This window comes from Hippoglossus stenolepis, chromosome 12, assembly GCF_022539355.2.
Source record: "Hippoglossus stenolepis isolate QCI-W04-F060 chromosome 12, HSTE1.2, whole genome shotgun sequence".
In the NCBI taxonomy this organism is placed as follows: domain Eukaryota; kingdom Metazoa; phylum Chordata; class Actinopteri; order Pleuronectiformes; family Pleuronectidae; genus Hippoglossus; species Hippoglossus stenolepis.
The window spans coordinates 14,484,682-14,506,521 of record NC_061494.1 but is presented as its reverse complement, the minus strand read 5'-3'; the positions used below and the strand labels follow the sequence as shown (position 1 = coordinate 14,506,521).

General features: G+C 43.0%; 3 protein-coding genes across 4 annotated transcripts; 1 reads left to right on the top strand and 2 right to left on the bottom strand.

The window, feature by feature from the left end:
* Positions 1-62: 62 nt before the first annotated feature.
* On the bottom strand, positions 63-5,221 carry lrit2 (leucine-rich repeat, immunoglobulin-like and transmembrane domains 2). 2 transcript variants are annotated; one of them, XM_035172882.1, is made up of 4 exons: positions 4,997-5,221; positions 3,961-4,742; positions 1,365-2,110; positions 63-1,075 (listed from the first exon to the last, which is right to left on the bottom strand). In XM_035172882.1, exons 1-4 carry the CDS (start codon positions 5,104-5,106, stop codon positions 1,049-1,051), a joined length of 1,665 nt encoding a protein of 554 aa, XP_035028773.1. In that variant the 5' UTR covers positions 5,107-5,221; the 3' UTR covers positions 63-1,048. The 2 variants fall into 2 exon arrangements, with proteins under 2 accessions (XP_035028773.1, XP_035028771.1); XM_035172880.1 differs by having other exon boundaries at positions 63-2,110.
* Positions 5,222-5,745: 524 nt separating this feature from the next.
* lrit1a (leucine-rich repeat, immunoglobulin-like and transmembrane domains 1a) lies at positions 5,746-10,695 on the bottom strand. The gene is made up of 4 exons (XM_035172824.2): positions 10,330-10,695; positions 9,411-9,871; positions 8,148-8,453; positions 5,746-7,857 (listed from the first exon to the last, which is right to left on the bottom strand). The coding sequence occupies exons 1-4, from the start codon at positions 10,449-10,451 to the stop codon at positions 6,791-6,793; spliced, it is 1,956 nt and encodes a 651-aa protein (XP_035028715.1). The 5' UTR covers positions 10,452-10,695; the 3' UTR covers positions 5,746-6,790.
* Positions 10,696-13,775: 3,080 nt separating this feature from the next.
* On the top strand, positions 13,776-18,630 carry rgra (retinal G protein coupled receptor a). Its single transcript, XM_035171759.2, is given in 8 exon segments — positions 13,776-14,193; positions 14,196-14,222; positions 14,625-14,781; positions 15,317-15,438; positions 16,122-16,275; positions 16,372-16,489; positions 18,143-18,256; positions 18,467-18,630. Coding segments are annotated over 8 exon segments (885 nt in total). The 5' UTR covers positions 13,776-14,144; the 3' UTR covers positions 18,611-18,630.
* Positions 18,631-21,840: the final 3,210 nt, after the last annotated feature.

Sequence of the window (21,840 nt, the reverse complement as noted above, 5' to 3'; positions counted from 1 at the left end):
TACAACTTATTAGATGTCAAGCTGACAAACAGGTTTCCTCCAGAGCCACCTCTGCCAAGGGGTTATGTTTTCATCACCTTTATTTAGTTTGCAGGATTCAGCAAAAAATACCAAACGAATTCCCACAAAACTTGCTGAAAGGATGTGCTATGGATCAGTGAAAGCCAATTTAGCATTTTTTTCTTCTTTAACATTGTGAAATTTCCGCTTCTCTCTCAGAAAATAATAATGGATCTTGTTGAAAAACATCAGGCACCATTAGGGGACTGATATTCACGAGTGTGTGCAATTTGTTGCAACTCGATTGAATATAAGGTGACCATTGGGCCTTGGTGGAGGTATGAGCTCTACTGACGGCCATTTTAGTTACATACTTACTGCCCCTTAAATTATTTTTTTAAGGTAAAGCACGAGTAATTAGCCCTAAACGATGAAACACAAACACACAAAATTTTTATAATAAATCAATTTAATTTAAATTTGGTGGTAGTGTGTGTGCCTGGCAACTTAACAATATAAAATGGACAAGTACAGTATTTAAGGTTTTGTCACTTTGCTTGAGGTTTTGTCACATATAATGCTGTTGTCAAAAGAGCTATGCAAAGGTACTATGTCACCACGACACATGGTATGACCTCATACACAAACACATACAAACATATACACAAACAAAATCAAAATTTAAGATGAAATTAACAATTAATGAAAGGTTTCCAATTACAAAATGCTTGAATATTTGATATATTCATTATGGAAGAGAATGTCTTTCTTTTCACATCAAGTTTCATTTTACAGTAAAAAAAAAATTACAGACTAACTGACAGTGTAAGTGAGATGAGCCTAAATGAAACAGGTTAGCAAGAAAGTCAATCAATCACAAAGGCTTCATATAGAGCAGCAATTAAAAATGTGTCATCACTTACATTTATATATATATCTCATGATAACAACGTCCAACGTGTCGTATTTCAGACAGAAACAAACTGCGGCACTTTTCTCTACACTGTTGCAAATACTTGAATTACACTCTCGACATAATGGTCACCATTCACATCTTTGCAACACACGCCGCGGCCTAGAACAGAGGAAGAGATGAGATTAAAACCAAGGCAGACATGAAAGTCATTCTTTTGAATATCCTAGTCACTGTATATCAGTATCAAAGTCAGCACGATGCAGCGGATTTATTTAATCTGATCTCTTGTACTAAGATAATTGATACAGACTGAGTCATCGGCCTGTTACAAGGTCAGTTTCATGTTTTCTCGCTGATTTAACAAAACAGTAAATTAGTATAGTACGGCTGTGAGTCTGCTGTGTTCAGCTTTGCCCTTAATCATTCTGTCTTCTGACCTCCTCCTCACCTTCCTGTCTTCACTGGATTCCTTATTAACCAGGCCCTCGTCGCTGGCGGCCTGCAAGCTGTCGAAGGTGCCCTGCCTCTCCCGCTCCATCTCATGGGAGCCGCCCTCTCTCCGCTGGCTCTTCCAGAACTTCATGACATCCTCCAGACAGGAGAACCTAGTGTCAGTGGTGCACGCGTACATGCCTATAGGCACGGCCAGCACCATGGCTAAAACTATCACTATTATATGAATCAGTTTCTCCCTCTGTTCCATCTCAGTGACGTCACTTCCTGTTACAAACACAATGCATTGGCCTGGACGTGGCGTCTTATTCTTGAGGGTCACACAGATTTCATATTTGGTGGCAGGCATCAAATCAGAGACAGAGTACGAATGAATCCCGGGGCCGATGTAGATCATTTCTTTCTTATTATCATCTGCACGGCCAAAGTGGATGGTGAACCAGGTTTCTGCAGGACGGTCCAAGGCAGCGTACCACTCGATGGCTATGCCACGTACTGTCTGTTTGGCGATGCGGATTTCAATGTAGAAGTTTTCATCCCCAACACTGGGTGCAGCCGGGAAGCCGGGGTGGTTTGACGGGTGGGAGCCGTCAGGAGAGAGAACATCCAGGAAGACACTGACAGAGGAGTTCCCTATAAAGTTGACAGCGGTGCAGGTGTAGACGCCCCGGTCGGCCGCATGGAGGGAGGGGATCACCAGGAAGGATCTGATGGTGTCCTCATCCACTCTTTCCAGAGACTCTGGGAGGAAATAAAGGGGGATCCAGTGTTGTTTTAGAGAACATGCAAGTTTAAAGAATAGAATTCAATCTGTTTTCAAAGAAAGAAAGAAGATAAACACAAATAATGTAATCAAATAGGTCCTTTATCTACATTAGAATAATCTGAGGTAGCCACAATGACACAAACATATCAAAAGCTTTAAGATAGAAATGATTTGTGAGGCTGCATGTTAAAAAAAATATTTTCAGCATTTGCTTTTGTCAGTTGTTAAATTTATTTGTATTAATTGTGTGGTACATAATTGTTGTAAAATTATAGTTCATATAATAATAATGTCTAATGTGATAACATCAGAATGCTTGTTTTGTCCCTAAGATATTAAATTCATAAAAAGACAAGACAAAGAAAAGACGTAAAACGTTCAACATTAGAAAGATAAAACCAGATCATGTTTGGCATTTTTGGTAAAAATTTACTAAAACAATTAATGTATAATAAAAGATTAGAAGCAAATCATTTTCCTGTCAATGAACTAGGACTAATCAACTAATCAGGAAATGTTAAAGTGCAACATGATTGATTATACGAAAGGTATAAGGACACTGTGATCTATTTATTTGACACATTAGTTACATGGTTCATATGATGTATTTAAGAGGCAAATTGTGGCATAATAATACATTTTTCTGACTTCTGTAACTAATATAATATAATATAAAATTAAGATTGACCATTTATGGTCATAGTTATGATGGTTGGGTCTGTTTTCCTTGTATGTGTTAAATTAATTAAAGAGATAAGGTGTGCCAGTATTTGAAAACTGTGTTCCACTTTCTAATATGGTACTGTTTTTTTAATTATGCATACTTTGTAATTATTATATACTATTTAAATGGCTTACTGATGATAATAATAACAAAAGCCACTAACAGAATTATAGGTTTGGGCAGCCTGATTGGCATTTGTCCTCATTCATGCGTTGTTGTTTCACTCTTTAATTTACCAAGAAGATCTTTAGTTTGACCTTTGACCTTGTGGAAAACCATTACAGAGTATCGGCACCAAAATGCATTCATTATTGGAATATTGACATTTAAGAGCAGACCTATAAGGTTATTATAACAATACTTTTGGGGGCATAGAACGTCCATAAATGAAAGTGACTGAAGGTGACTCTCATTAGACAGTAAGACGCCTGTGGTTCTTTAGTAGTAACTTGTGACTGCAGCCTTGGATCAATTTTCTCAAATTGTCAATTGTCGTGATTTAGAGTTGGATGACGGAATGATTGGAATGATTAATGAACAATTTATTGATTAGTTTAAAGTCAATAACTTTACTGCTTTCCCTTTTAATTGCTATTATTGAGGATACAAATGTAAACACAGTATTCTACTTTTCATTTGATTTAGCTAGAGTAAACTAAAGGTAGCCGACTGTTACCTCTGGTTTCTAACTATTGGTTGCATGTTATCAGTAGCAGTAGAAGCTGTGATAGTATCAGTATAGTGGGGACAGTATTGGCTGCAGCAGCCTGCTTCCTCTCAGTTTATGATGGACTGGTAACTTGCAGGTCTGATCTACAGTAAGCAAAAGGTTAAGTCTAATGACGCAGATGTTTACTTAATTACTCAGTATCCCAACACTGCTGACATTAGGTAGGCTACAGAGCACTATAATCTCCAACACTCTTAATCAACAGTGATGGTGTTGTGCAGCTTGAGGGAATCAGTGGTGGGCCAATGTCCAGATTTAGCCCTCCTCCCTTAAGGAGAGGTTCGAGGCCTCTGCGCTTAAGTATCTAATTTACCGCGAAATATCAGTGGAGCCAGTGCCTGGATGACCCGCTGCGAGTGTCACACTCTTACCATGAAAGCCTCTGATTATCTTCAGACCATATGTCCACCACACCGCGGGGTCTGGCCGGGCCTTGGCGAGGCAGCGCAGCGTCAGGTTGGCGCCCTGCGGCAGGCTGATGTTGGAGGCTGGGCTGCTCACCGCCGGCTTCACGCACGCCTGCAGCTCGACCTCGTGGAAGAACTTGCCCGCCCTAAAGTCCGGCCCGGAGCAGGTCAAGTAGGAGTTCATCAGTATAATCGGGGGCGTTGGGGACCTGATAAACTCCACGAAGCCCTTGAGGCGGCAGTCGCAGAGCCAGGCGTTGTCGTGCAGCGCCAGGACAACGTTCACCCCGAGGGCGGTCGCCTCCATGGCCTGCAGCTTTTGGTAGAGGGGCCAGTTTTGAAAGACCTCCTTTGATATGACCGTGAGCCGATTGAAGGATAAGTCTAAGTAAGTCAGACCTGGCAGAAATTTTAACGCATGCTCCGGCAGCACGTCCAGCTGGTTGTGCTTCAGGTCCAGGACCTTGAGAGCCGGCGTGTCCTCGAACGCTGTCCATGGTACTGAACGCAGCTTGTTCCCCTGCAGGCGCAGCTCGGTCAGATTCCCCAAACCCTCCAGGCCCTTTGAGTTTATGAGCGTGATGTCATTGAAGTTCAACCACAGGTTCTCCAAGAAGGACGCACTGGAGAAAGCCCCTCTTGGTATTTCAGTAAAGTGAGATTTTTCTATGCGTAATTTGGTCATATCATCTGGGAGGTTCCCTGGTATGGCCCCGAACGCGTTCTCCTCCATACATATGAGCGACCTACGTGATTAAAGGGAAATAGGATAAGTGAGCATTTGCTTTCTGTGCCTCATGAACACAGCTTTATCGCCTGTGTTGGCTGTTATTAGGACCACATGTTAGAAACAAACAGTGCTCGACTTGATTGAGAAAATATGCACTCAGTAATTTTCAGTAAAAACATAGTCTCCGTCATCCACAGCCACCCAGTGACACAGCTAAACCGGATAAAAATATCTCTGCCTCACAGTGAACTTCGTGAAATCAGGTCTCACCTTCCATGACGGTCCTCGACGCAGCTGCACCCGGGTACACATTGAGGGACGCTTCCATGCGCTTGGGTGTTCAACACAACTATAACTAGCAGGTAACAAATTATGTCCATAGTCCGCGAAAAATCCCAGAAGTCGTGGGCTACATTCGTGCTCAAGACATGTCGAGTGCGGCAGACGAGAGAAGCCTATTAAACCTAATCCCTGACGCACCGTGAAGTGCACTAAGCAAGTGGCATCTAATTCTTAGGAAAGACACGAAGGATTGACACTTAACAGAGTTAGTGCGTCTGACCCACTCACTTCAGATTGGCCACACTTTCTAATGAGGTCAACTGTTCTTTTCTAACTTATTAATGATGCTTTATTGAACACTTAAATTGACAATAAAGACCAGTTTATTATTATTATTATTATTATTATTATTATTATTATTATTGTAATGTATGTTGTTGTTGTTATTCATAATTATTATAATAATCACGATCACAATCATAATTGTTGAATAGTGTCAGATCTGGATCCTGCCGCTCTGGAGCCAGAGAGAGAGAGAGAGAGAGAGAGAGAGAGAGAGAGAGAATTGATACCTTTATTGGCATGTTCTGATCTCATTCCTCAAATGTAGTTTAATCAATTAACAGCACATCACCCAAATTAATAAAATCAATAGTATAAACATTTTCCCAGTGGTTGAAAAGCAATCAATATGTCGAGGTGAAAAAACACAGGTAAAAAGACACAGCAATGCCAACTGGATGTGTATATATAAAAGTTTATTTAACTATATTCAAATAATATAATTGAAATGAACAGATCTACATCTCATTGGGGGTAATGATGCCTCTAGGTGGCACAAAACAGGTACATAGAGATATTTCAGTATGTGTCTCGTTGCCGGGAGTAGAAATCATTTTTTTTAACATTTCATTTTTGGATCATGTCCACGCTATTTACACGGTGTCATAGTTCAGACCTTCATGTACTTCTTTCTCCAGCTCCAGCTTTTTTCTCCACTCACCAGAGTTGTTGAACCATGCCTGTGTGTATATCTTCTCTGAGAACGTATGACAGATTATACAGGCACAGATATAACTGTATATGTAAGTGTACATCATCCAGGTAACATATTTACAAATCATACACGTACATATATGATATAAACAATGGAGTGTCTATCGCTGAGTTCCCTTTTAATCAGATTAGGATGTAGAGGTTTCTTTAATGGGCCCTGTGAGTGAAATGAAATATTAATTACAATAATAATTTAATTTTGTTGACTTGTTTCCTCTTACAGGCTTAGTGATTTAAAAAAACATTCTTTTAGACATTAAAGCATGAGTGTGTTCGGATGCTGTGTCAAATGTCTTGTAATTGTCTCACTATTACTGTGTGGATACATGTGTGACCAGGGAGTTTGGATGTTTGGGTAAAATACAAGTTAATTCAAATGTTAAATATTCTCTAAACTGATATTTCCATGATAGTGCAGCGTGCAAAGGTCCTTTGATAGAAGTTGGCTCTCTGTGGCGGCGGAGTCGGTGGCGTGATCCAGCGAGGAGGAACAGGTGGGGGGGAATCCCAAGGTATGGGCGTACGGGAGCGGGTGAGAGGGGGACTGACGTTAGGATGTCGCTGAGAGTGGGGGTACTGGAAGTGATGGGGGTATGGATGTGGATGGACATGCAGGTGGGGGTGGTGATGGGTATGCGAATGCGTGTTAGTGTGTGGGCTGGTACGTGGATGCGGGTGAGTGCGAGGGAGATAGTGTGTAGCAGGAGCCGGAGCTGGAGCATGATGTCAGCAGAAGTACTCGTTGGGCTGTCCCTCTATCTTAGCCGTGGCCTCAGAGTCCAGGCTGGAGCGGGCCGACAGCAGCCTGTTGGACTCCTCTGGGTTCATTCTGTTCAAATACTCGCCCTCGAGCCCTTTGGCCTTTGTACCAGGTGACAGCGTTTCAAAGGTCACATATGAATCTTGGATGTCCTTGGATTTCTTTCCCCAGTACTTCTGAATGCGTCTCTTCAGCGCCCCACAGCACACGATGACGGTGAGTGGGACCGCGATGATACAGGCCACTGTGATCACAATCACGTTAATCAGCCTCTGGGTGCCAGTGGCACTGGCTGCTTCATCAGTGGAAAATATCACACACTGCTCCTTCTTGGGGATCAGCCCCCTCACACACACACAGGCAATGTACTTGGTCCTGGGCACCAGCCCTTCGATGGTTACACGGTTCTGTCCCGCCCCAACATTGATCTTCCTCATGTCCCTCTCTCCAAACACAGCGTACAGCACACTAAAGGCTGTAGTGTTCTTGGCTTTAGGGGCTCTCCAGTTCAGAGAAATTGTATTGTCTGTGTCCCCCACTACCTTCACTGACCGGACCACCCTGTCTGGGTCCTGCTGCAGTGACGAGGTGTTGGCAGCCAAGTTGCTCAGGTTTGTCTTCTCCAGATCCAGCAGTGCATCTGGGTTGGAGGAGGTGGCAGGCCCCGGTGTGGCTCGGTCAGCCAGGCTGAAACTGGCTAGTTCAGACTCAGAACCAACCCCAGGTGGAAGGCCAGGATCCAGGGCAGGCAGGGATGAAGGGGTCGAGGTTGGAACCAAATATCTGGCCACCAGTTTCTCCTGGTAGGCGGCTTTGCCTATTTGGTTGGATTTCTTGACTTTTGCCTTCTTTTCACTACTGGTTTGGTTCCCCTCTGGCTTTGGGGTGTTAGAGACAATAAGAGAAATTACAGCCTCGGCATTCCCTGCATAGTTAGTGGCCTTGCACATGTATTTCCCTGAATCCCGATAGGACACAGCTGGAACACTGAGGATGGACCAGGTGATTCCTTCCTTTGACGTTTCCTGCTGAACTGTGGCAGCAGAAATGAGAAAATATGGTTGTTACACAATGACAAAAAAGGACAATACGAAAACGTTAAAATATTTTGTGGCCCCTTTAGTAAACATGCAAAGAGACACCAGCAGGGGATCAGTGTCGCAGAACTCACTGTTGCGGCTGCAGCTGTCAGTCAGACTTACAACCTGACTATCTCCGCTACTCTATGTTTAATTAACAGCAGCACTATAGCTCAGACAAAAGCATCTTATCTCAAGCTCTAAACAATGAAAGTCCCTGACATTCAGAAAGCTGCTGACTCACCTGTTCCATTGAGGGCTCGTCCATCGCCCCTGCGCCATGTCAGGTCCGGGATGGGGACTCCAATGGTCCCACAACGGAGCAGCACATTGTTTCCAACAGCGCTCCGGACTCGTGCCACGGCTGTGTGGATGCGTGGCAGCTGACAGCGCCTCAGCTCTGCATCACTGAACAGAACCCCCGACACACTCTCTGGGGCTGAACACCGCAGCCTCGTGTCGATGAATGCCACCGACAGAGTTGGGGACTTCTGGAACTGGACCAGGTCGTAGAGCCGGCAGTCACACACCCAGGGGTTGTCATGGAGACCTGAGGGAGAAGGTATAAGTGAGGCTACAGGAGGAAAGACAAGCGTCCAGCTGTGTGCAAAGTGATGGACCAGCCAGCAGATGGCTGGTGTGGATGTTAAAATGTTAATCCAGTAAGAGGATTAACATTTAATTCATAAACTACATTATGACCATGACTATGGCAATGATGATGATGATTATTATGATGATGATGATGGTGGTCTTGTGGTCAAGGTCAGGTCTTGCTGTCATTTAACCCACCTGCCCTCAGAGTAGTGGACAGCTGAACGTGGAGCAGCTGTCCACTACTCGGTGGATGAGGAGGTTTTAAACTCTACGTTTTCTGAACACGCAGTGGGATGTGAAATGTAGAAATATTGTGCACGTCTTTCTTCAAAATTGAAAGAAAATAGAACAAAACAAAACACAAAATGAAAATCTCACTTCTTCCACACTGACTTAAACCGAGTTTTGTCCTAAAGTAAACTGGTGCTGAATGGGCAAAGGATCATGTATAAGCATGAGGAGAAACAAATCTATCACAAAAATGTCATATATCCACCATATATATATTTAATAACTGATTTCTGTAGCCTGTGTTTGTCACAGAATTATTATCAAATATAACATTTAGTCTGTTTGTAACGACATTATAGTTTTTTTTATTATATGCTTAATAATGGATGTTGAATTAAAATGTGATTTTGGTCTTTACGTGATAAATGTATTTTGCTAAATGTGTTTTCCAAAACAAATCTTTTCCTCAAATATTGATGTCATTTTATCGTCAGATTTACCGATAATAAGATGAAGTGATGTGTTGCTTAGCAGCTGTTATCCAGCTGTTCAAGAACATTTCTTTGCGCAAACGTAACACAACTGTATTTGACAGTGCGCACTAAGTGTTTCAATAAAGACACAAACCTGGAGCTGAGGGATTGGATGCATGAAGGTTGTGCGACAGGATGTCACTTACCAAGTATCATCTTGGAGCTCTCTGGTCCTTGCGCTGGTTTCACCGCCAGCCAGGTGGACAGCACCTCTGCAGGCAGGGTCAGCAGGTTGTTGCTGGACAGGTCCAGGTAGGTGAGGTTCTTAATGTGAGTGGTGGCCTCCGCGGGCAGCGAGGTGAGCTGGTTGTTGTGCAAATCGAGAAGTCTGAGGCTGGGCATGTCCATGATAGATTCCCAGGGAAAGGCGGTGAGGGCGTTCCCGTCCAGACGAAGCTCTTCCAGGTTGAACAATCCACGGAAACTGTCCGGATTCAAGGCGGACAGGATGTTGAAAGACATCCACAGGAATTCCAGACTGGAGAGGTAGTTAAAGGCGTCGCTTGGTATCCGCTGAATGGCCGTCTTCTCAATCCGCAGCTTGGACGTGTCAACAGGGAACCCGACAGGCACAAGAGATATGTCGGGATCATTGCAAATCACGCTCCTAAAAGAGGAAGAGACAAGTGACTTTATGTTCAACATCCTGTGCAAATTACGCAATTTGAAATTTTCACAGTAAATGAAACGAGTAAATGAAATGTAAAATAACAAAATTACCATTAAAGTCAATTAAATCATGTTTTGGACTCTAAATGACGAGTTCACATGCAACTAAAATCCTGTGCATAATTCTGAAAAACCCTCATTCCCCAATCCATCCAAACACTTAAAAACGCATACATGGGAGGGTTGAAAGTGCCTTTGAGAGATAATCCTGCATTAAATAAAATTGGACCGACATGCACTCCCTGAATTATCTTTTGTACACGTGTTCACCTCTGTGCAAAAACCTATCCTCATGTGAGGAGTAGACCTGCCCGTCTAAAGAAAACATGCGTCTTTACGCACAAACCAAACCACACCGCAGTGTGTTTTGGGATATCAAATAATGTCCATGCTTACCTGGCCTTTGATCCATCACTCAGGTTGTGGTAGAAACAGCTGCACTGCGACGGGCAGGAGCTCACTGGGGAGACAAGTTCACCTGTGGCCACGTAGAGCCCCAGGAGCAGAACGAGGAACATTTTGGCCCACTTTTACGCATACGCAGCTACATGCGCCCAGTTTGCGCCCTCTGAAGTCAGACAGACTTGCTTTTTTCTCTCATTTACAAGAATATCATCCGCATGGCTTTGTCCCACCGCTTCGCTGTCCCATAGTGATCAGACTGCTATGAGTCCCGAGATAAAAAGGATATACAAGGATTAGCGAGGACTGGCGTTCTTTTCATTTGGATGCGTATTGCATCCCGGAATCCGATAGGCTGTGCAGAGACGTCCCTATTTATTATCACAGAAAAACACTTCCGAAATGGTCATAATCCACTGTGATGTTTGGATTTTTTTCTTTCTCTCAAATGTAGTTTGTTCATTTGAGCCCTGCCATGACTGTTAATCTGAGTGGGCAGCGCTGCGTTTTACCACACGGTGGCCCCTACAACAACCTGAGGCTCCTGTGCAGTCAACAGATGTGCATTTCCTGACTCTCATCCTGGTTGTATTTGGAGGACATTGAATGTTAATGTCACAAAAGAAAATAGTAGCTCTGTTTACTTGGTCTGTGGTAATGCTCTCCAGCTACTTCAGAATTATTCAGTGTCATTAGTGAGTCCTCCTCAAACAGTTCTACAATATACTGTCACATTTTATGGTAAATATTGAAGTTGGGAAACTTTGTGTTCATCCTACCTGGTTTATCTGGTATAACGATTTTATAATCAATGTATTTTCATAAGGTGAAAATGAATTTGCTTTATTACTGTTCATGTGTGTGGCTCATTGGATGATTGGATGTCAGCTATTTCAGGGGTCTGTTAAGCAACCGACACAATCTTCAGACCAACGTTGTGCTTTTACTTTGTAGACAAATTGCTAAAAAAGGAAGTGATTCTATGAATGTTGCTGCCATGACAGAGATCTGCACCCACAATGTCTGACTCAGTCCAATATGAAATGAAAATAATCAAAATGTTCTGGCTGCGATTCTGACCCAGGTTTTGACTCAGGGGTCAACTGCTGCTGTTGTTTATCCAAGGCAGCGGTCCACAGCCTGAAGGCACACTGCACCACTGACTATTATAGCGCTGGTAAATACTACACACACGTTTTTTGGCACCTGTCCCTTGTGTTTCCCCCTTGGCATTAGAAAGTGTGCCGACTCAATAAATAGCTAAACACACTTTGTTTGAAAAACTTGGCAGCCGGAACCCACTTTTACATTTGACCCAGATTTAACCACTGAGCCATGGTCAGGGGGTTTTATTACAACACAAATAGTTTAGGAGAGAGAGAGAGAATAAAATCCCATTCATAATAACAGATTATAGAGTTGCTTTATTTAGAAATCATCGACGTCTGTGTGTTTTGTGTGCATCATTCTGACATATTAGCTTCTCCTCTCACCCACGCTGCACCTTTACACACAATATTAGTTTTATTGAGCTCTTACACTTAGTATTAAAATCCCTCTGAGAGGATGAAAAAGACTTGTTTCACAATGTATGGCTTTAGGGCCGTGCAGGTCTGTACTGAGGCCACTAACGTGTTAAGCAACCCTGTTCCCTCGTGTTAAAAACGTATACATTCCACATTGCACTGCAAGACGATAATCTTATTTACTGAAGCCCCTTTTATATCGTTTGAACCAGAGGACTGGACTTTATTCGAGCTGCAACGTCATTCTTACTGTGCGGGAAAGTCTAACATAGAATGTATATGATAGTTATATTGAATTAAACAGGCCTCACATGACCAGCAGAAATGTTGTATATTCAGGCCTATTTGTGTCACCATTTCTTTACATGTAGGATTATTTTTAACCCTGTTTAATCTCTGGAGAGAAAAAAGTGCACACCTAAACTCATGTTGGGGTCAAGCAAGGACAAAGAGATTTGGGTGTTTGTCGTCAACATCAATACGACAAATGAAACCAGTTCAGTGTATTGTCATAGTTTATCTTTATCTATATCTTACAAATCATTTAGTGGTTATTTGTCTCATTATGGCCATATAAATAACCCGCTGTCAAGTTCTGGAATGACTATACTGACTTTGTCATAAGATGTAGATGTAAGTGTAATAACATAATGGATCGTATAAGGATCATGTCAAATTGCGTTGCCATATGATTTAGCGCTTTATGCATGTTCACCTATATTTCACAAGGTTCCTGATCTTATAATCCTCAGAGTGAGACACACCTCAGCCACACAATGTCCGGCTTGTTTCCCCTCCTTCAGCCCTGTGGCATGAAAAGCTGCAAGTGATGGCGCAACTGAAACATAGCAAATCCATGGGAGGCTCCGCATGATGGCAGGATTTCATGTCATCCAAACATTTGTCGATCGGCTAAAGCTAAATAGGAACACAGACTTTAATTTGGCACCACATTTCATTTCACCCATATCACACACTAAACCCCAGACTGGAGCGCTGTTGTGTCTGCAGCTCCAAAAAGTGCAATTTAGTTTTGTGCCTCATCATTCCAGGCAGATGTGGAGTTTAATCTCTTGAGGTCAGTGTGTCTGAAAAAAGTTTTTAAACAAAACAAAAAAGACGTCCGGAAAACAAAGGCTGACATGTCGAGTTTCACATTCACCAGTCGAACTGAGTCCAGCCACGTGGGTCAGTGGATTAATAAAGAGACTCTGCAGTGTATTCACAATAATCACTTTGGGTCATCAATCAGTGAATGGACAGGGTTATGTAATGAACTGAAATACATCAGATACATTTATTATTGTGTTTCTACATAAACTGTGGATAAGATGCAAAGCAATGATGTGCATATAGGAGGATGTATATCTAGGAATAATAAACCAGGAGTCCCGTATCATACACCAGAGTAAATGGAATTCATATATAATAGTCTATATTTTTAACCCTTTGTCCAGTGCATGTAACCTTGAGTGAAACAGTTGCAGCAAAACGCGGGGATTTAAACCATGTTTGAAGTAAACTCCATCATGACATGACTATAGATCTGGAACCAGAAGATGCAATAACCTGAATGAGATTCAAAGATATCTGGAGCTACTTAAAGAATGTCCTCAACTGACAATTTCACCGTTTTACCTGTTTTACTGTGCAATACTTTATCCTCGTGCACTGCTTTATCAAATTAATATATATTAATATATATATATATATAATCTAATTACTTGTCTATAGCCTATATTATTACGTTTTGGAGATACACAGCCTATTTCGTTGCACAATGAAAAATGATAATATATTGCATTCTATCTGTGTGTGTGTGTGTGTGTGTGTGTGTGTGTGTGTGTGTGTGTGTGTGTGTGTGTGTGTGGGGAGGAGACACCTGTTGTGTCTCCTTAAAGCGAGACGGAGCCTTCGTCCAACCAACGTGTCGTCTGGCCGCTCGATACCGGCGCAGCCCGCATCCTCGTCACCGGGGGGACGCAGACACAAAGGCTTTGTTGTGCAGGGGCTCAAACTAATTGAGGGCTTTACGGTTGCGGACAAATGCGCATTAAGGGTTACTGTTTGTGCGGTTATGTTCATTAAGACATTCCTGCACGGATTGGGGCGACGCAGAGAGAGGGGGGCTTTACATAATGGAGTGCATGCTTTTCACGTGAAATGCGCCTTTAAAAAGCGGGACTCTCCTCTCTTCTCGTCGAAGCACATCGTAAACCAGCGGACGCGCACGAGTGAAAAGTATTTGACAGCTGCACTTTGTTGAGTGGACTCGGATTCAGGATGGTGTCGTCGTACCCGCTGCCGGATGGCTTCTCCGACTTCGATGTGTTCTCCTGGGCTCCTGCCTGCTGGTGGAGGGTGAGTGTGTGTGTGTGTGTGTGTGTGTGTGTGTGTGTGTGTGAGTGTGAGTGTGAGTGTGTGTGTGTGTGTGTGTGTGTGTGTGTGTGTGTGTGCGCGCGTTTTTACGCTGGATTTCAGCCAAATACGATGTTAACCCGTGACAGGACCTGACGCCACCTGGGCTCCGGCAGCTCGCAGCGGGAGGAGAGGATGTGCAGCTTTACGCTCACACATCCTCTGTCGTGTTGTTGTTGTGCGCAAACAGAGAAAAACACTGCGATGTTTGAAAACACTATGATGTGGTGCCTCTGGTTCGGAAATGTCACGGTGCCGCATGTGACGCCACCGTGGTGCGCACTGATTTCCATTCATGTTTTGGTTTTTTTATTGTTTTGGTTTTCTCCTGCTCTTCGCCAAAAGGTCTGCTGGGCTTCTTCCTGAACGCGGTGACCATCGCTGCTTTCCTCAAAGTCAGGGAGCTGAGGACCCCCAGCAATTTCCTCGTGTTCAGCTTGGCCATGGCTGACATGGGCATCTGCATCAACGCCACCATCGCCGCTTTCTCCAGCTTCCTGAGGTGAGTGATGCAACCGGCCGCTGCTTTCATGAGGAAAATATCAAGCTCTGATCTGGACAAACACACAATTCTGTGAGGGAATAATAACAGCTGGTTAAAACAGTGCTGGAGGCGAATAATCAAGCCTATGGAGCCATATGTAATCGATAGATGGTGGAGTAATGGGGGAGTAATGGTGGAGGGTGGGAGGGTCAGTCCACTGCTGGAGCCTGATGTGCAGAAGCAGGGGGGTTTCAAGCTGTTATCAGATCACAGCTGCTGCTCTCACTGTTCATGAGTCCAGGGATTATATATATAGGCTATATACACATATGTGTGTGTATGTATATGCAGTATATACACTGCCTTTGTTATTTAAAAAAATATATATCTAGGGTCTAAAATGCCTCAGCTTGAAGGTTTTCTTGGCATGTTTGGTCAAGATAACAATCTCTTTCGGCCACACCCTGCTAGGGACCAATTATCCCCATTCTCTGTTGGTGGCTAAATACTCTTGTTTATACACACACCCACTCACTCATGTCTTTATCTCCAGGTATTGGCCATACGGCTCTGATGGATGCCAGACTCACGGTTTCCAGGGTTTCGTGACAGCTCTCGCCAGTATCCACTTCATCGCCGCCATCGCCTGGGACAGATACCACCAGTACTGCACCAGTAAGTCAACACCTTCCCCAGTCCCTGAATGACGACAAAAGCAAACGCATCATCCCACTGTCCCTCCTCAGTGTCACTCTCACACACACAAACACACACACACACACACACACACACACACACACACACACACACACACACACACACACACACACACACACACACACACGTCTACGCATACTGAACAGGGTTTTGTCCTTTGTCTCCCCCCCTGATCTTGAGACCTCTTACGGCTCTGAAGAGGTCAGCTGGTCATCATGCGCCCTGTTGTCTCTGGAACGGCCCGCGGCAAAATCTAAAAGCGCTGAAATACATTTGAAGAGACAGTTCCCTAGGAGACATTATTGTGTATAAAAAAACCTTTTCATTTAACTTTTAATTAATTCTTTTCCAAATCAGCCCCACTGTTATTTTATTTTTGGCCATCCTTGGTAACAGGATACAAGGGGAAGGGAAGTGATTCAACACCTGAGCCATTCTCACATCTTTCACACTGATTAGCAGAGTTCAGCACGTTACAGCAGACCACTGGGATCACATGATTAATCATTAGCCCTGTTATGACTCAACAGTGGTGCTGGAGACCTTTAGAAAAATAAGAGAAGTATGTCAAGCATGTAGCCATGTTTTGCTGGAGGTGTTTAAATTATTGATGAGGAATGATTTGACTCTGTGCTTTCTAGGGACAAAGCTGCAGTGGAGCAGCGCCATCACTCTGACTGTGTTCATCTGGCTCTTCACCGCCTTCTGGTCCGCCATGCCCCTCATTGGCTGGGGAGAGTACGACTACGAGCCCCTCAGGACCTGCTGCACCCTGGACTACACCAAAGGAGACAGGTAATGTATCCATGCATCAAGATAAATACAGATTTCTCTGTATCTTCAATAAGCATTTTTTTCTGACACCTTTTCCATGTATTTCTCCCTCCACAGAAACTACGTGTCCTACTTGATCCCCATGAGCATCTTCAACATGGCCATCCAGGTGTTTGTTGTCATGTCCTCTTACCAATCCATTGCACAGAAATTCAAGAAGACTGGAAACCCCAAGGTAAGTGTTAGAGAAGTCCAAAAATATTACAGTCAAGTTTTCTGTTTTCACGCCAACACAGAGGACGGTTGTCTGGGGTTTTGCTTCAGATACTCCAAACCCAAATTTGATTGCATGCATGATGCAGAGGAATTCAGAAATCATTCTGAAATCCAAGAAACTAGCAGCTGAAACTAACAGAGAAGTTAAATCGAATGCGCAAATCCTTAGAAACACGATGCAGCTCATGTAAACACTGTGAGCGCTTTTCATCCCTTCCTCGCGTGAGCACAACTCCCTCAACGTGGTCCTTATTCAGAGCAACAAAAACAGTGAATGGGGGGTGTGGTGGCTGTTACACACCGTATATAGGTCATTGCCTCAGGGGGAAGACCCCGTGCCTCGGCCGGGGAATGCGGACAGTAGCTGGTCTGCAGTGAAAAGAACAATGTATCTGTGAATAGAGAATTCAGTAGAGGAGTTCCTCAGGGGGCTGAATCAGGTTGCCTCACTTTACATTGCGTAAGGCCATTACTCACAGTTATCTGAGTCGGCCAGCAACGCTTTCATTCCAAATGAAAAGGCTCCGGAGGAGAGACACCGAGCGCACCACCACAACAAGGCAATTATAGAATGACTTAAGGCCTCATTGCCCCAATGTCAAGCACATAACGTGCAGACTATGTCACAAAAAAACGCTGCAGAGACGGGGTTAGAGGTTCTGTCCGATGTTCCTCTATCCTCAAATTAACACCTGGCCTGTCATTTTCAGACTCCTGCTGGGCCTGTCAGTGCAAGCCCACTCTGACCATTTTCCTCCTCACCTTCAGGGCTTTATTTTAAACTGTAGAGGAGCTCCTGCAGTTCCTCAAGATGCCAAATACATCAGGGTGAAATGTGTGTAAGATAATGCACGAGACATGTAGAATATGTCCATATGACTGAAGGTGCAGCCATTAAATGTCTGTGATTCAGACTTTATTAATCCCAGAGGGGTGATTTGTTACATTGTCCAAGCCATTCATGTAACTAATTAAGAAAAAGTAGATTAGCAGCAACAATTCGGAATCAACATGCCAGTGACTTATGGTTCCTTTTGCTTTCCGGACCGCCCGATTTTCCAAGAGTTTTTGTCCCTTTCATAAAAACCCACTAAACCAACACAAAGAAAACAATGAAAGTTGCAGGAGTTTAGCTTCTTCAACGTGTGTATTCCTTGGTTTCCCCGCTTGAAAGTATAATCAGTGTTTGTAATATTTTTTCCCCCAACCTTAAAGCCTTTTATGTGGAGTGAACTGGACATTAAAGGGTTAAACTTTGCTTTGCATGCGTACGCTCAAGCTCAGAATAATGTCTACTCTGACCCCTGGATTACAACCTGCCTCTTTACTCATTGGCTGCCTGCTGTTTTCTCACTGAGCCTCGAATTATCTTAACACAGATATTGTTTTTATCCCAGACTTTATCCCTGGCGTGTGATTCGCCCCCAAGTATAAAAAAAAAGAAACCGAGGCACAAGGCATTTTTTTGTCTCCTTCGCTCTTTATGGTTGATCGGTAACTAATCATTTTTGTTCTGATCCTCTCTCCCGCGCCCTCTCTCTTTTCTCCACTTTTCATTCCTTTCCCCCGTTAATCCCTCCCGCTCTACCTCTCTCTCTATCCCCTGCTGCAGTTCAACCCCAACACTCCTCTTAAGACCATGCTGTTCTGCTGGGGCCCCTATGGCCTCCTGGCTTTCTACGCCGCTGTGGAGAACGCCTCCCTGGTCTCCCCGAAGCTCAGGATGGTAAGGAAAACATGACATACATGAGCACACACATATTAATGTATATAGTTTGAAATGCAGCTCATACACCATCAGCTGCTCACTGTTGCATGTTGGATGTGCATACATTTCCAGTCTCTACATGCAGAATTAACATTTGAGAATTTTTGACCCTTCTGCAATGCCTTTTAAATGCTAACATCCGTGTGTTTCTTGCTCCCGTCCCTGCAGATGGCACCTATCCTCGCCAAGACGTCCCCGACCTTCAATGTCTTCCTGTACGCTTTGGGAAATGAGAACTACAGAGGAGGCATCTGGCAGTTCCTCACCGGGGAAAAGATTGAAGTGCCTCAAATTGAGAACAAGTCCAAATAAACTGAGCATGCAATATCGCACACTTTCTGTCCTGGTGGTTTCTCGCAGGTACCTCGATGTCTCTGTGAGTGTGTACGTGAACGTGTCGTGTGTTGAACAATGGTGGCCATTGCCCCCCCCCCCCACCTGCACACATCTGTCCCAAATGTTCCTATTGTTTATTGTTTCTGCGTTGTGATTTTTCGTGAAGGAGATTGTGAACAAAAAATTAATTAGCATATTCTTTTTTAAACTACTTTAAATAGACAAACAGTTCCTGCTGTGTGTGGTTTACTGCACCTCACAGTCAAATACTTTGGACGTGGCTGCTTCTGTAAACAAACACGTGATTTTTGTTGTAGTCAGTGTCAGATTTAATGCAATTCCTTTGCCGAGTAGGGGATGACTTTCATTTTGAATTCATCCTAACAAAATGCTTATTGTAAACAGACACTATCCATGGTGGCTGACTAAAAATACAAACAGTCCTATGAAGAAGGTAGTGATGATCCCCATGTGAAGAGTAAAGCAAATATTGCTATTGACAGTTTTAAGGAACATAAATGCAGCTCGACTTTTCTTTTAGCTGAACTATGATATAAATAACTAGCGAACCAAACAACACTTATATTGCCAAGAGGCAGCCATCTGAGCTTTGTCATTCATCCTTTAAAATCATTCAAAACAGCTACTCTCAAACGTTGCCTGTTTGTATCCTAGTCGAGAAGCGAAGGCCCTAAACGAAATGATATGAATCTTAAAAAAGTCCCAACAGACGACTAATATCACCGATTTATGACCTGATGTCTCAATACAGCGTTTATCCTTGTTTTACGACGCCTGGCAGTGAAATGTGAAAGTGTGTGCATGCCAATAATGTGCCGAAAAGCTCTGTGAAGCAGCGAGCGATCGCTGGATCCAGAGGAGAACGGCACTAATCCACCAAACAAGAGCAACATTCTTCACTACACAGCCCCCACGATGAGTTAGAGATTAGTCGCTGCCCATAGATTAACTGGACGTACTTCTCGCCTCCAGATTTACATATGAAATGAAGACAGAAGTATGTGTGACGTTCAAGAGGAGTCAGAGTTAACTCCTGGTCTTTACATAGAAAAGATTCCTGTTTAAATTAAGATCAAGATTTACCATTCAGCCTTAGATTAAATTAAATTCACCTATTAACTCTTGATCATCATTGAATAATACAACTATACTTCTCTACGTGTGATTTTATGTACTATAAGAAACGAGGCATTACTTTGACATTTCTTTGAGATGTATTGTCTGGCCACAGCGTTAAACAATGCACAGTTACATGCTGGTTATCATATAATCAATATTCTTACCGTAGGTTTCAAAAACCAAAAGAGTCCACTGTGCTGTTCGTTCTACTGTCGCGTTTGATTGAGTGAAGCAAAGGATAATGAGGAATGTTATCGACATCCAACACATGATCGGACTCGGGGGTCACAGTGCAGCGTGTTTCTAAATTCAATAACATCATCACAAGAGCCATTGATCCAAAAAAGAAAGTGGACACAGATTTCGACAGATTCAGTATCTACAACACGTTGCATGTATGTGATATATGGCATCACAATGTAAAATCCTCATCAGCATAATCACTGCCCTGTTCACACCCCGACTCTCCCATGTGCACATGTGAAGTTCTTAGAAATCTTAAGATTAGTAAGTGGTGAACATCTGGACTCCAGATGTTGAGGGACCAGATGACAATTATACCATTCTGTACAATCACCATGTAGTTGCATATAGATTTTGTATATGTATCAGTCCCAGTGAAATCCTGTAAACTCTGAAACCTTGTATTTCCATTTAATTGTTGCGGAGTTTGTGGTGGAAAATTTATCTCGAGATGTGAAATAAAGAGTTTCTCAGACCGGAGTTGTCTTTGAGTTTTAATTGTAAGCTCTGCAGAGAGTTACACAGTCAGCAACAAAGCTTCAGAGTGCAACCACGGATAGTTAAAAAGAAAGGTTTTTATACATTGTGATAAAACAGGAAACAAAACAGTAAGCAGACAGGAAAACGGCTGGCAATACTACAGAAAGAGGAATCAACCCCAGCACCCAGTTGCACAGATGAAGGTCAACAGGAGGTGGAATTACGTAAGTAAGGGAATGAACTTTGAGGTTGCAGCCGCTAAGTGCACAGAAAACAGTCAAAACAGTAGTAAGACATTCATCACAGTGGTAAGACATTGATCAGTGGTATTTTCCATTACAGTTTGAAAATAGTGTGTGTGTGTGTGTGTGTGTGTGTGTGTGTGTGTGTGTGTGTGTGTGTGTGTGTGTGTGTGTGTGTGTGTGTGTGTGTGTGTGTGTGTGTGTGTGTATAATATAATATAACATGTATTTTTTTTCCTACTATATAATTTTACTCTATAAGATTTATAGTTTCTTTATTTTTATCTTTTATAATTTAATAGTTTCTTCGCTGATTCAGGTTATTTATTCAAGATATATAATCAAATAATCAATTTAAAATGCATTATTATTATATATTAGGCTGCCTAGCAGGATTCAAAGCATTTAATAAAATTGACCCCTGTTAACCAGTTGTGACATTAAAGTGATGTGTAAATTGATCAAAATGCATATGTGTTATTCTAAAATGAGCCTCTCTTTATATTAAGTGCATTTATTTGAACATCTCACTATTTCCTCCACCACATATACGTATCAGTGCAATCAAGAGAAGTAGACGTTCAACCAGTGAGAGGAAGATAACACCCTGAGGTTGCAGCATTTACAGTAGAAGCCCCCAGTTGTGGGTATTAAGCAGATTAATTGTTGTCAGTCTGTCAGCGGAGCGGCTTGTTGCATAATTATGTGGTAATGACACACGAGCAGAGGGCAAACCCAGCCAGTCGTCAGCATTGTTCTTATTTACTCCAGCTAATTCAATCATGGTGGAGTAAACTTTCAGATGTCATGTATTTGTAAAAAGATTAATTTGGATTACATGGATGAGTCTTTAAGAGATTATCATTTTTCATAATAAATATAAAACTTCCACAAGAACCCTCATGACGTGAGTGTGAGAGTCCCCAGACATATGGATGAATGGACATGTGGAGTTGTCAGCTGGTGGGAAGAGATACTCTGACCTCTCTCCCTAACCCACCGGGTTGGTTGGTGGGTTGGTGGGTGGGTTGGGTTGGGTGGGTGGGTGGGTGCGTGGGTGTGTGGCTGTTTGGGTTGGTGTGTTGGTGCGTTGGGTGGTTG